The 15,198-nt window shown below is 51.5% G+C and overlaps 1 protein-coding gene across 2 annotated transcripts in view; it reads left to right on the forward strand.

Moving 5' to 3' along the window:
- The window catches only part of Septin9 (septin 9), a 164,091-nt gene that overhangs the window by 25,573 nt on the left and 123,320 nt on the right, over positions 1-15,198 (forward strand). The window contains exon 1 of one of the 2 annotated variants that reach the window (XM_029545806.1): positions 6,392-6,472. The exons of the other annotated variant lie outside the window; for it this stretch is intronic. Within the exon in view, the coding sequence (XP_029401666.1) occupies positions 6,451-6,472 (22 nt within the window). The 5' untranslated portion in view covers positions 6,392-6,450. Of the gene's footprint in view, positions 1-6,391; positions 6,473-15,198 lie in introns of those variants that run through there. 2 annotated transcript variants of the gene reach the window in all.

Below are 15,198 nucleotides of genomic sequence, written 5' to 3' on the forward strand. Positions count from 1 at the left end.
CTTGTCCCTCTGGAAAGGAACCAGTGTATAAAGTTCAGGTGGTGGCCTCTGTAAACTGTGCCACAGACCTGCCTACTCACCCACCCACCTCCCACCTCCCACCTCCTCACCCTCCCACCCACCTCCCGCTCTCTCACCCCCTCACCCCATCCCACCCCACCCCAGCACAGAGGAGCTGGCCCATGTTTACTTAGGAAGGCAGATCCTGAGGTAGAATAAAAGCCCCGAGAGAAGCTTCCAGATAGGAATGTGGCGGCCCCAGGTTGGAAGCCGCTTGCTTGCTCGGGAAGCTACAGAAGCCCAGTCAGGGCCTCTTCCGGCTGCTGCCCACTCTGTTGGCAGGTACAGTAGCAGGGACAGCCAGGCCAGTTCTGAGGCGGCAGCCTGACGGCCTTTGTTTCCATTTCAGGGACTTTGATTTAATGATCTCAGCTGGAAGTGAAAGTATTTATTAGTATTATTATTTTTGCATAGACCTTCACTATGTAACCCTGGCTGATCTACGACTCACTATATAGACTAAAATGGGTTCAAATTTACTGTAATCCTCCTGCCTCTGACCCCTAAGGGATGAGATTATAGGTACGCATCAACATACTTGATTTAGGAGATTTGTGTGTGTGTCCCATGTATATGTATGTGTGTGTATATGCGTGTGAATGTGTGCATGTGTATGTATGTGTGCATGTGTGTATATGTGTGTATGTGTGTATATGTGTGTGAGTAATGTGCATGTGTATGTATGTGTGAGTGTATGTGTATGTGTGTATGTATGTATGTGTATATGTATGTGTGTATATGTGTGTCTGCTTATGAATGTATGTATGTATATGTGAGTGTGTATGAATGTGTATGTGTGTGTGTGATGTGTGTGTTTGTGTGTATGTGTGTTGTGTGTGTGTGTATGAATGCATGTGTGGAGTATGTATGTGTGTGCACATGCATGTGCATGTCTGCCTGTACGTGTGGAGGCCAGATGATAACCTTGGCTGACATTTATCAGGTGCCCACTACTTTTTTTCTCTTTTTGAGACAGGGTCCTTCCCTGTCCTGGACTAACCGATTAGTCTAGGCTGGCTGTCCAGTGGGCCCCAGCGATCCTCCTGCCTCTGTTCTCCCTGCCCTGGGATTACGGGTGTGCACCACGCCCGGCCTTTTCATACGGGTGATGGGGATTAAACCCAGGTCCCCATGCGTGGAAGACAAGTATGTTATTGACTGAGCTATCACACCACTTTCCCAAATGTCATTTGTAAAAAATGTTCATTTCTAGAGCCTCATAACTTGGGTGTTCAAGGGTCTCTACCTTGAGGGAAGGAAGGTGGCCAGTGACAGGAAATCAGCCCAGAGGTGTAGCATCTTTTCCTCTAGCCTTCCTTCTTCCCACCTCCCCACAGGACCTTCCCCAGGGAGTACACCGAGATCCCTGGCCTGTGGAGCTTCAGAACACCTTTTCCTGAGTCACAGAGGGCAGATTCTTCCTTCCCTCTTTTCCCTGGGATCTTCTGGCCACTGTCAGCCGAGGCTGCCTGGCCTCACTTGGTACGTTTTTGCCCCTGTCCCAGCCAGTGCTGGGGTGCAGACACTTGCCTCTCCAGAGGGGGTCCATGGAGCCAGGATGCCACGGTGGCATCTCAGGTGCACATGCTGCAGGATGTAGTTGGGAAAAGCTCCAGTGGTCCATGTTCTCAGCTCCTGGTTGCTTTGTGAAGTCACCTGTACCTTTTCTTTTGTCTCCGTAGAAGTAGACACATTAATCTGGGGACCTGATCAGGAGAAAAGGTCACCAAGAAAGCTTGAGGGGCAGAAATGTCTGGGAGAGCCAGGTCACATCATGGGACAGGACATAGGAGGGGAAGCAATCCTGGAAGGCTTCCTAACAGAGACGGTAATGCCTGAGCCCTCCCAAATTAACAGTTTCTGACTTGCCTAGGTCCCCAGCTGCTTCTTTAAGTAGGTTTGTGCCCAGCGAGCCCCCTCTTCAGTTTGGAGGGATTGTGAACCTGCGAGAGACTGTGACCAGGGTATCTAGGTCACGGGTGTCAGTCAGTGCTGGATGAAGGCCGGGGTGCTGGCCTGAGGACTGGGAAGGGCTGATAATAATGGGGTTCTAACTGCAGGTGGGGGTGAGAACTGGGGCTTTCGGCTGGCACAACCAGATGCTTCAGAGCCTGGGCCTGGAGGTCCTGTCTCCCGAGAAGAGCAAACCTTGTCCAGGTCCAAAAGGCTGTTGAAACCAAGCTAACCCTCATGAGCTTCCGTGTTTCCTGAGTACGAGTCTCAGCCTCTTGCTGAGTGGGAGGAGCAGGAATGGCTGTCAAGTTGTCTCCCAGGTCTATACTCACCGTGGACAGTGGGTTTCTTGACTCTCGCAGCTGGGGCTTGCCCTGCCTCTCACCCTTTCTCTCCGCAGCCTCTGCCTATGACTAATGTGGGCTCCATCTGAGCCGTCTGTACTGCCAGGGTGTTGGTTTCAAATTATTCCCCTACTTAGACCCGAGTGCTTAGATTTTCAGGCATGGAGGGGAAAGAGACCTTGAGCCAAACTAGGTCCTCAAATGCTGAGGGTCACAGAGACCACAGCAGGACACCTAGGGCTTGTGCAGCCTTGTGACTGCAGGAGGCACCAGCTCCTGGCCTGGGCCTGCTCATCATCCTGAACCACTGATGTGCACGGTTTCTTAAGTCATTCTGGTTTGCATGCTGCCCTGCGAGTCAGGCCTGGACAGTCTCATGTGGGGGAAACAATTTCTTCTTTCTTACTTTTTTTTTGTACTTACTAAATGTAATAGAATGAACAGACATTGCATTTATAAGCAGAAAAACCATCAAGGAGTATTTTTCTCAAAGTCAAGAAAGAGAGTAAATAAAACCAGGCCTGGTGGTGCATACTTGTGATCTTAGCACTTGGGAGGTGGAAGCAGAAGGATCAGAAGTTCACAGTTGGCTGGGGAAGAGGGGAAGATGGGAGAGGCTGAGCGATGGCTCAGTGGTTGTTGCTCTTGCAGAGGACCCTGGTTCAATTCCCAGCACCTTACATGGTGGCTCACGACGACCCATAACTGCAGATACAGGGGATCCAATGTCTTCTAGCCTGCTTAGACACACACGGCGTGTGTGTGTGTGTGTGTGTGTGTGTGTGTGTATCCAGACAAAACACTCGAATACATAAAATTTAAAAAAATCTGAAAAACAAAACAAACAAAAACTAACTAACCCATAATGTTCAGTCACCCTCTGCTATAGGCTAGCCCGGGTTATCTAAGACCCTGTTTCAAAAAAGTTGGCGAAAATGGAGGAGAGAAGAAAGAAAAGTAACTGCATGCGCCAGCCTGCCCATCTCTCCTCCTCCTGATTGGGCTGCCTGCTTTAGATGCAAATGGCCAAATGGCCACAGTGTTCATTTCATCTGCACAGGACACCTGCCTCTTGTCCCCCAGGAGTAGTTACCACAAACTGGTGAGATAAAATAACACAAATGTATCTCTGTCCTGGGGCTGCGAGTGCACTAAGTATCACTGTGGATGGGGGGGCGGGCTGTACCCTTCAGAGGCCCACCTCTGCCGCCTGTGTGGGACTCCAGCCTTCAGGCGGTGCCTCTGACTCTCTGTGATCTGGCCTTACTTCCTTCCCTATGTGAGTCAAAGCCCCTCTTTTTAAAACACACCCCTACCCCACGGAAGCTGTTGAGGAGAGTCTTTAAAAATAATGATAAGGATGCTGAAGTGTAGCTCACACTTCACAGTTGATGGCTTCAGGCAGGGCGTGGGGGGTGAAGAGAACCTCCATTTTCTTTTAAAGGGCTGGCCCCTGGGAATTTGACCATACTCTAGTGAGTTTGTGGAAAACATAGGTTGGACTTGGTGGGTTTTTTTTGGGGGGGAGGGTGTGCAAAGAAAGAGAGCATGATTGGGGTGCATTGTATGAAGTTCCCAGATAGTAATAGAAATATTATATTGGGAAAGATAAAAATTTTTATTAATTCTTTGAGAGTTTCATTACATGTATTTAGGTCACAGTCACTTCCAGTTCCTCCCCTTAACTGTTCTCAGACACCCCACCTCCCTACCCTCCCAACTTCATGTGCATGCTCTCTCTCTCTCTCTAAATAAATAAATAAATAAATTTATTTTTATTTTATGTATCTGAGTACACTGTCACTATCTTCAGACATACCAGAAGAGGGCATCAGATCCCATTACAGATGGTTGTGAGCCATGATGTGGTTGCTGGGAATTGAACTCAGGACCTCTGGAAGAGCAGTCAGTGCTCTTAACCCGCCCCTCTCTTTTTGGCCTACCAGGAGCTACACCTTTTTGGTTTTTTTTGTTTTGTTTTTTGAGACAGGGTTTTTTGGTTTTGTTTTTGTTTTTTCGAGACAGGGTTTCTCTGTATAGCCCTGACTGTCCTGGAACTCACTTTGTAGACCAGGCTGGCCTCGAACTCAGAAATCTGCCTGCCTCGGACACCCAGGTGCTGGGATTAAAGGCGTGCGTCACCACACCCGGCTAGGATGTGAATTCTTAGGGGCCTATTTGCCAGTCCTTCCGGTGCCCGAGTCTCCCTCCAGTAAGGCTCTGCTTCCAACTCTCTCACGGTACGGGCTGCCCTTTGAGGTCCCACTCCATGCTCCCCGGCAGGGACATTCCCCCCCCCCCCGCTGTCTCCCAGGAGGCTAGAAATGATCTGCACAATCCCACAAGAAGATGCCTTGCTGTCTGGGGATGGGCATCTGGGGTCCCGCCCCAGGCAGAGAGTGGATGGATGGGCTTGGAGTGACACCTCAGGCTTGGTGTTCTCTAGTTATGGGCTCGGAAGGATCTGGCCTTATGGTGAGGGAGGGGCTCCAAACTCAGGTCTCCAAGGGACCGGTGAACAATGACTATGTGTCAAGATGCCATGGGGACGGAAGCACAGTGGTCAGTGTATGGTTTGTCTGGAGGCTGTGACATGTGGGCTAGCACCCGGTAGCCAGGCATGAATGCTTTCCCAGGCTTGCCGTCTCTTCTTCTGGAGAGATTAAGCCCGAGCCAGGCAAAGCAACACAAACCTGTAATCCCAGTGCCCTGGATAAAAGCTGCGAGGATCTTCAGAAGTTCAGGACCAGCCTGGTTTACCTAAAGTCCCTGTTTCAACAAAACCCCAATACAATAATAAAGAGATGCCATTTTTCACAGAACAGCCCTTAACCCTGACACAAATGTGTGCATGTTGTCTTTAAGCAGAGATTGCACAGCAAAGCGCTGCTTCCCACCAGGTTTGAGTGACTTTTTGGTACAAGAGTGCTCCCCTTCCCGGGGACCCTTCCCGGTGACCTTCCCACTGCTGCTACTGAGCCTATCAGTGCAGCCGAGAGCAGATGCTGAGGTCCTCAGAGCAGGTGCTGAGGGTCCTCCCTTCTGCCAGGTGAGCAGCCCCTGGACCAGGTGTCCACCAGGAAGTAGAGCTGAGGCCCCGGGCCAGCCATGTTCTCAGAGAGCCGCTGAGTCTGAGTTAATCACAACGAGAGGACGTGTTCCCTCCCTGGGGACCGCTGAGACTTAGTGACTCATGTGTGTGGGGTGGGAATCTTCCAGGAAGCCTCCAGCCAGCTCAGCCTCTTGGGAGCCTGGGGTGGGGACAGCCGGTCCCTCTGATCTGCAGGCTGACACGACAGGGGGGACGTCTCAGGGTTCAAATACCTTGGGCGGGTATTTGGAACCTTCTTTTGGTCCTCCTGTCTGGGAGGTGACCAGTTTGATAGGGTTGGGTGTGATGAGGTTGAGCTCTGGTCCCGTAGAGTAAGGTGAGGCAGGCGTGCAGGAAATAGAAGCTTTTTAAAATGTTTTAAAACCCCAAGAAAATCACAGCATCGCTGGACGGGAGGAAAATGAAAGACTTTGGAAGTGGCCAGGAATTTGACTCTGCGAGTTGGTTTCCAAGAGCCTAGTTAAGCATCTCCAAGTGGATATTAAAAGGGAACAGCCAGACTCCAGCGGCGGGGGCTGGAGGGGGCGGGGAGAGGAGGCAGTGCCGGAAGCTGCACGCTGGACGCTGGACGGCTGGGGCCACGGCACTGAGGGCCAGGCAGCTGGTCCCGCGCTCAGGGAGAGGACCCAGGGACGCCCCGGGATTCCATCGAGGCTCCCCCTCCTATTTTTTTTTTAATTTCTCTCCTTGCGCTCCCCATTTCCCCTCTGTGTGGCAGAGACAATGCTACTTCAGTTCGGAGCAGAGACATATGACCAACACATGGAAATGTGGTAATTTGGATCTGTTCGTGATTGCAACAGATTGAAGAAATTAGACCAGACAAAGAGTGTTTTTAGAGGAAGAGGAGGAGGAAGAGAGAGAGAGAGAGAGAGAGAGAGAGAGAGAGAGAGAGAGAGAGAGAGAGAGAAAGGGGAGGAGGACCCCTGTGCAGAGGGGACACCGGCATCCCAGCTGCCTGCTGTAAATACATCCGTAGGAATGGAGAGAGATCGCATCACAGGTAGGCCACAGCCCTCCACGTCCTGGGTACCCCATCCCTGACCCGAACCCCGGTCCAAATGGTGTGGCCGTGCTGCGGCTTTGGGAAGTGAGCACCCAAAGTCACGTTTAACAACTTTTACAGAAATATTTCTTTCTTTCTTTTTCTTTCTGCTGACTATCCCACATTGGTGAGCTGGAATGTCGCTTCCCCACTCTAAGCCCAGCCGGGTCTGGCTTTTATTTAAACTGGGCCCCTTCTCCTGAGCTGTTTCTCTTTCATTTTCCGGTGTGCCACTTTTCTGTCTGTGATCGCTGTGAATTCAGAGACGCTGTGAAGGGTGGGTGGTGGGGATGGACTCTGCACAGGGCCAAAGCAAGCTTGTTTATCTATCATCTGGCCTTGGTCTTCTCCTGAAATAGTCTTGCTGGGCCTCCCGGGTTGCTGATTATAGAGGTGGTGTCTTCCAGTGCATGGAGGTGGTGTATGCACACGTGTGCACCCTCGTGCGTGCGTGCGTGTGTGTGTGTGTGTGTGTGTGTGTGTGTGTGTGTGTGTGTTCTTGGGACAGAGTGCAGTGTGTGTGAGTGCATATGAGTGCACATGCAACCACGTACTCCTGCAGCCCCCTTAGACCCAATATAGACCCAGTAGGAGTGTGAACAGTTCAGGGACCAGAAAGGCATCTCCTTTCCTTAGCCATCCTGGTCAAGTTGTTCCCAGTTCCTGCTGGGACCATCAATGTCTGAGGTCATTACTGCCCTTTCTGTCCTGAGTGCCATCTGAGTCAGGGGTTGCAGGAAAGTGTGGGGGCGGATTTTAGGGATGTCAACTGTACTCCAGATTTGTGTTGTCCTGTGCTCAAGCATGATGGGACTGAACCCCACCCCAAAGTGTCATTGGCACCGGGGTATTGGTTGCCTCTGAATGCATGCACAGAGAGGTCCCTGAGAAGCCGAAGGGAGGGAATAAGACACATCTCAGGTCCCGTCTGAGGGATGACCTGTCACCACCAACCCTGGGATTACTGCGATTTCTAATGTGACATCAACGCTGGCCAGACCTTCACTGAGAGGTGGCCACCTGGTGCGTTGCTGACAGCAGTGTGTCCTGTGACCCTGTCGGGCACGACATGAGACCCGGGAGGGGAGGCGAGGTTTTCTGTGCCCAGTTTGTAGAGGCATCATGGCAGGGGACAAAACAGCAGCTGCTTCTGAGACCTGCACAGGTGGTGCTGTACCTCCACCCCACCCCCAGGAAGCCTGGCCCTGCCGCCTCCTCGTTACCAGCTGTAAGATGACAGTTGTGTTGGCAGCTGGCTGACAGGGGCCTGCTCTTGTCTGTGCTGGGTTGTGAGCTCAGGGTCTCCTCAACCACTAAGCCACACATGTGTCCAGCCCACCCTTCATTCTGTGCATGACAGGGCCCAACCCAGGTAGGTGACAGCAGGGTATTTGAGAGGCTCGCATGAGGGAGAGTTGGCTCCCTTGAGACCCAAGGGTGAAAGCTTGGAGATTCACGGGCTGACCAGAGCTTTTTATCCACCGAACAAAGCAGCCTTTGAGAGCCATAGATCCTGGCCTTCACCACCCGACCCTCACCGGTGCCCTTAGCCAAGGACAGCACCGGACCAGAGCGGGACCTTCTCCTTTTGTTTATTTTGAGGCAGGTTACCCGGCCCCAACTTCACTGTGTAGTCCTGGATGGTATTGAACTCCCCGTCCTGCTGCCTCTATGGTCAGGTTGCTGGGATTACAAACCTGCCGCAGGTTTATGTGATGCTGGGAATGGACCAGGGTACTGTGGCAGGGGCATACACTTTACCAACAAGCTACATCCTCACATGGTGCCTTCTTGTAGGATGGGTCACGGCCAAAGACCAGTCCTCCCCCCCTCTTTTTTGGGGGGGGGCTGTGAATGGAATCCAGGGCCTCAGTTGTGCCTGGAGGTGCTGTACAGTTGCGATTCTCCATGAGGTGTCTTGCTACGTGTCCCTGGCTGATCTCAAACTCAGGATTACCCTACTTCAGCCTCCTGAGTAACCGGATCTGGGTACAGGCTACCATGCTAGGCATGACCGTCGCTCTAGGAACCCTTCATTTGGAAGTATTTTTACAAAACTTTTCTTACCCAAAACTCCGCCGTAAATGGCCAGACAGGGACAGAAGAGGAAAATCCCCGCCCCTCCTCCAACCCAGTCTTCACCCCAGTTTATTAATTAGGGTCAGTTGGAGCCCTAATCCTAACCCCAGTCCCTGGGGAAGTCAAGCTCTTGTCCTGTCCCTGCAGGGTGGCCTTGAGCAGATTATTTTGTGGCTTGCCCTCAGTTTTCCTTATCTGTGGAGTGAGACTGAGTCCCTCCCCTTGGTGGGCTTCTGAGGTTTTGGTGTGCAGTTGGCTGGCTCCCTGTAGCTGGCTCCAGCTGGCTGTGCTGCATCCTGCCGTTCTGTCTCCGTGTCAGATGCCATGACAGCTGCCTCCTCCCATCCCTGCTTCCACATTGGGAGGCGGTGGACCAGGGCCTCCAGTGAATGGAGACCCGGCTAGCTGGACGCCCCAAGGGCTGGTGGCTAAAGCCGGTCCAGTCCTGCTGCCCAGGAGGTGTGGTCAAGGGCGTGGTCTTGCCCTGGTTGGGGCCATGGGACCTTCCAGCCGCAGGGAAGAGGTTCAGGGCTTGAGTGGGCATCCTTAGCTCTGTCTGGTCCTTTCTATTCCTTTCTGCTCCCCCTCCCACCTTGTGGGGCTGGCCCGGGGTCCTCTCAGAGATTTCCCCAGGCAAATGCTGGGCTCCTCAGCAGGGCTGGCATGAGTCACTGAGCAGGGACAGGCCTCAGAGGCACGGGATGCTGCGTTCTCAGCCAAGGGTCGGCGTGGTTTCTTTTTTCATTCTTCTGGATTGGCTTTGTGGCTCTTAGAAATTAAGCAGTTTTATCTTGTTCCAAGTGCTTGTGTTTCAGCAAGGGGGCAGGAGAGAGAGAGAGAGAGAGAGAGAGAGAGAGAGAGAGAGAGAGAGAGGCTGACTCTCTAAGAAGGGAGCTTTCTACTCAGCCAGGGGACGGGGAGAGGACAATGAGGGTGAGAAAGGCTGGGCCAACGGGACAGTCGCAGACAGGGATCATGGGAGACACTGCCCAGTGAGGAGTCCACACATGGCTCTCTGCAAGGGTCCAACTGCCCTGGTTGGATGTATGCTCTTGGCTGGGGTCCGGTTTGTGTAGTGGGACACCAGGGTCCCAGCTCTTCTCTGCCACGGGACAGGCAGACAACCGGGGCTCTCTGGAGGCTCTACCCCAGCCTTCACTGCTCCATTCAGTCCTGTCATCTCCCACCTCTGGGCTGGCCCCAGAACCTCTGGCGGGCTCCAGCTGTGACTGATGGATTGATGTGACTTTGCTTAGCTCTGCAGGTCAGAAATCAGAAGCAGAACGAGCTGGGCAGGGCTAGCTCCTTCTGAAGCTCCGAGGAGCTCTTGGCCCAATGCTCTCCCGGCTCCTGGTGGCTCCAGCAGCGTCAGCTTTCTTGGCTTCTGCCTCTGCTGTCTCGTGACCGGCTTCTCTCACATCTCCTCACATCCTTTCTAAAATGAGGATATTTAAGGCTTCTGGGCAGCTGGGTTGATCACAACTTAAGCCACCACATTCTATCCGCAAAGAGCCTTTCTTTCTTTCTTTTTTTTTCTTTCAAAAAAAAAAAAAGTCCTATTTATGCATTTATCTGTGTTTGCGTACAATCGCCCTGGCATGTGTAGAGGCCAGAGGACAGCTTGAAGAAATCAGTTCTCTGCTTCCACCACTTGGGTACAGAGACAGAACTCATGTCATCAGGCTTGGTGGCAAGTACCTTTACCAGTTGAGCCATATAGCTTGCCCAAGAGCCTTTTCTCCCTCACACTGTGTGAGGGGGAGGGTTAGGGGGGATATAGGTATGGGGTGGTAGGGGTATGGGGATATGGGGTGTGAGGGTACCAGAGCAAGGGTCTAGGGTGGTAGGGGTGTGGGGGGGGGCACCATTCTCCCTGTATAGCTGGTGTTGGGCTGGTTATAAGACTAGTAATAGTTGAGATGGCCTTGAACCCCTGATGGTCCTGCCTCCGCCTACCAAGTGCTGAGATTACAGGTGTGTACCATCACACTAGGCTCTGCCATTTTTGAGTCAACTTGCTTTGTTATTGAGTTGAGGGAGCTCTTTATATATGCTGGTTATTAGATCCTTATTTGATCTATCCTGTCAGTACTTTCTCCTGCTCCGTGGACAGTCGTTGCCCTCACAGCACCCACCAAGGGGTTTGTGGTTCACAATGAAGAGTGGAGAATAGTGCACCATCTGACCACTGATTCCTTCAGCATTGCCCATCACATGGGTTTGAGCAGGAGACGTGGTGTCTGTATGTGTATGTGTGCGCATGTAGAAGCCAATGGACAGCCTTGGCTATTGTTCCTCAGGCACCACCCACCACAGGTTTTGAGACAGAGTCACTTAACAGCCTGGAACTTAAGCCGGGCGTGGTGGCACACACCTTTAATCCCAGCACTTGGGAGGCAGAGGCAGGCGGATTTCAGAGTTCGAGGCCAGCCTGGTCTACAGAGTGAGTTCCAGGACAGCCAGGACTGCACAGAGAAACCCTGTCTTGAAAAACCAAAAAAAAAAAAAAAAAAAAACCAGCCTGGAACTTGTCATGTAGGCCAGGTGACCAGCAAGCTCTGAGGACCCACCTGGGCTGAAATTGCACACGTCACCACACCTGGCTTTTTACTAGGGTTCTGAAATTTTGAACTCCGGTCATCCTGTTTGCAAGACTTTGCTGACCAAGCCACCCCAGGTGTGTGTTTATGGGGACCAGGCTGCGGTGGTGTGTGTTTATGGGGACCAGGCTGCAGGTGTGTGTGTGTTTATGGGGAGTTACTAGAAGCTCCTACATCTGAGGGGTGGACTGACTTGGAGCTTGAACAGCCAGAGAAAACCAACAGTTCAAAAGCCCTGGGTAGAGAGGACTACAAAAACAGAGGCTCTGAGGTTGAAGCCAGCGAGGGTGTGAGTGGAAAGGGGTGCTGTGGAAATGGGTGGGAAAGAAATGGCCTCTGACTCCCTGAAGTGTGGCTTTGGGTGGCCGCCACCTAGCTCCTGAGTTCTGGGGTCCTGGTACCCTGCTTTGATTGGCTGGAAGCAGAAAGGGCCTGCCACTGGATGGCCCATCTCTCCCTGTCCTTCACTTTAGCCTGTCTCTGTCTCTGTTCTGTTTCCCCGTGCTCATCCTGGGAAGTCCTCAGTCTGGACTTGGATAAGGCCCAGCCATGTGTGCGTTGACATGTGGTATATGTCACAGGGCATAGCTATCACTAACGAGGAAAGTACTCCAGGGTTCAACAGTTAAGGCTCTTGCAGGGGACCCAGGTTTCACACCCAGCACCCAGTTACACATGGCAGCTCACAACCATCTGTAACTAGTGACTCCTCTGGCCTCTGAGGGTACCAGACAGACACACACCATGCACAGACATTCATGCGAGAAGAAAGAAAGAAGGAAAGAAAGAGAGAGAGAGAGAGAGAGAGAGAGAGAGAGAGAGAGAGAGAGAGAGAGAGAGAGTATACATATTCAGGATTCTGCTTAGTGTCCCAGCCCAAGGTGGTGAGAAAGGGTTGGGGGATTGGTGTCCTGCCTGAAGAGGGTAGCCTTGGTCTGCTTCCGTGACCTGTGTCGGTGGGCAGGGCCATCCTCAAGGACCTGAGGATGTGGACATGGTGGGTGTGTTCTCTAGACAGGCAAAGCCTATTGATCATCATCGTCTGTCTATTTGCAGGGTGTTGGTGGCCAAGCAAGGGCTAACTCTACTTGCAGGAAACAGAGAGGCAGCTGCAGGGATCCTTTTGTCCAGCAGGGGGCGGCACAAGCTCTTAAAAGCCCGCGTACTTGGTCATTGCTTTAGTTGGCTCTGCAGAAGGGCTGCGTGCTGCTGCAGAGGTGCCAGTACAACTTGATTAGGCTGGTGGGGAACGGAAGCAGCAAGAGGAGAACCTCAGGGAATAATAATGATAATAATAAGCCATGGAATTCCAATTCCAGCCTATGGCCCCCAGGGGAAGGAGGCTGGTGCCCCCTGACTCTTTTTGTATTGCATTTTCCTAGTTTTTGTTTGAAGTGTTTCAGTCTCTCAAGTTTTTTCCAGCCCGTTTTGTGTGTGTGTGTGTGTGTGTGTGTGTGTGTGTGTGTGTTCAGTGTGCACAAGTGTGAGCGGGCATGGAGGTCAATGTTGTCTTCTGGTATCATCACCTTGGTTTTCAAAAATGACTTGTGTGTGTGTGCGTGTGTGTGTGTGTGTGTGTGTGTGTGTGTGTGTGGCTGTACACACACGCATGTACAGCCATACCTAGCTTTTACATGGCACTGGGATTGAACCCAGATGCCCATTCAGTAGGCAATAGAACTTCTTGACCAGCTGAGCCATACCCTCAGGCCCCATTTTTCTAACTTTCTGAAAACATTTCAAACAAGGAGAAGACGGTGAAACCCTGCCCACACACCCACCTGCTGGACCCTACCGTGAGTGTTCCCTGTTAGGTGCGAATCTGTCCACCAGCAATCAGGCACTTCTCAGACATATTTGATTGACTAATTAATTTGTCTTTGAGACAGAGTCTCACGTAGTCCAGGCTACCCTCAAACTCCTGTAGCTAAGGTTGGCCTTGAACTTCTAATCCTTCTACCCCCATCTCCCAAAGGGTGAGGTCACAGACATGCCACCATGCCGGGTGACTGAGACAGTTTTAATAAGTTGCAGGTGCCCCTCCCTTCTGCTCATGGATCGTTAGCCACTGTGGTTCTCTTTCCACACTTCCGTGTCTCCCGGATGCTGGGCATGCTGTCCTGTGAATTTTTACAGGTAAATGCAGCCACAACATGGAATACGGGCATTGCCTGGACAGTCCCCTGTCCCTTCCTAAGCAGCTGCTGCCTTTGTGTCCTTCAGGGAACTTCCCACCCTGGGTTTCCTTATCTAGTTCGAATGTTGCTCAGTACTGTGGGTCCCCATGGCGTGTTCCATGCTGGGTCCTGCTCCCCGCCTGACCCTTCTGTGGCTTTGACATTTTCCTGTTTCCTCTGGTTGGGTCTCTCTCTGATGAACATCTTATCCTGGTCTTTCATGGGAGCTGCTTCACCTGTCTCATGGGTACACCTAGACCCTTGGCGTCTGTTTAGTTCCGGGAGAAACTTCTACGTCTTCACCCACAGCAGCCATCCGGCTTTAGTCCCAGCGGCAGTGCACAGTGGTGTGCGTTCACGTTGGCATCTGCTGCTGTCAGTCTTAAATGTTAGTCATTCTGGCGGTGGGGGTGTGTGTGCTATTTCACTCTGGCTTTAATTTTGCATCTGTCTGATGACTAATGTGGCCCAGCACATTTTCATGACCTTCCCAGCTATTCATGTATTTTTCCTTTGTAAAATATCTTTCTCAAATCTGTTGCTCATTTTTAAATTGGACGGCTCAACTCTTCCTCATTACTTCTGGATATTGGTCTTTTGTCAGATGTATGCTTTGCAAAGAGTTTATTTCAGTCTGTGGCTTGGCCATTCCTTTTGTTAATCATATTTTTTTTCTTTTTTCTTTCCTCCTTTCTTTCTTTCTTTCTTTCTTTCTTTCTTTCTTTCTTTCTTTCTTTCTTTCTTTTTTCTTTTTTTTTCTTCTTCTTTTTTTTTTTTTTAAATAAGCCTAAGTGTGTCCCCCTCGCTTTTGGTGAAGTCTCATTTTGCAATTTCTTTCTCTTTTTTTCTTCTTTGTAGTTCTCACTTTCTGTGTTTTTTACGAATTGACTCTCACCAAGTTACAAAGGTACAGCCAGTTTTCTTCTAGTATGTTGATAGTTTCAGTTCTTATGCTTCATCTTAGGGTCTGGGGTAAGGTGGGGTCAAGGTTCATGCTGCCCGCTGCTGCCCGCTGCTGCTGCCCGCTGCTGCTGCCCGCTGCTGCCCACTGCCTGCTGCCCACTGCTGCTGCCGCTCTGTCTTTGCAGTCGCTCAGCTTTGACTGCTGACATCTCCTTCCTTGTTATGTGGTTTGGAAACTTGTCTTGAAAATCATTTGAGGGCCGGGGACATAGGAGTCAGTACCACAGAAACTGCGCATGGCTGTGGACAATGCCCGTCACCCCAGCACTCACAGGCTAGGGACAGGAGAACTGCTCAAGGTCATCAACAAACAGTGAGCTTGCGGGCAGCCTCGGGTACACAGGATGCCGACTTGAATAATAAGGAAGAGGGCTGGAGAGATGGCTCAGTAGGTAAGAGCACTGGCTGCTCTGGCAGAGGAACCGGGTTCAGTTCCCAGCTCCCACAAGGTGGCTCACAGCTGCCTAGAACTCAAGTCCTAGGAGATCTGCCTCCCGCTCCTGGCCTCTCCAGCATTGTAAGTTGTACTCACACAAACAGGCAGGCACGCGTGCACACACATGCAAGTTCTGTACGCATGCAAATTTGATTGTATAGCCCTGTGATCCTAGCATGTGGAAGCAAGAGATAAGCAGATCTCTTTGAGTTCTAGGCCAGCCATGGCTACAGAATGAGTGAGACCTTGGCTCCAGTAAAAAAAAAATTTAAGCAGGGAAGAGAGTTTTGGGGCAGGATGGCTCAGAGGGTAAAGCTGCCTGCTACCAACCTGATGGCCTGAGTCAGCTATCCAGGCCCCACCCAGCGGAAGGAGGGACCTGACTTCCTGGAATGGTCCTCTGACTTCCACCCTCCCCCCCCATAAGTC

The sequence above is a fragment of the Mus pahari genome, chromosome 14 (genome assembly GCF_900095145.1).
Source record: "Mus pahari chromosome 14, PAHARI_EIJ_v1.1, whole genome shotgun sequence".
NCBI lineage: Eukaryota > Metazoa > Chordata > Mammalia > Rodentia > Muridae > Mus > Mus pahari.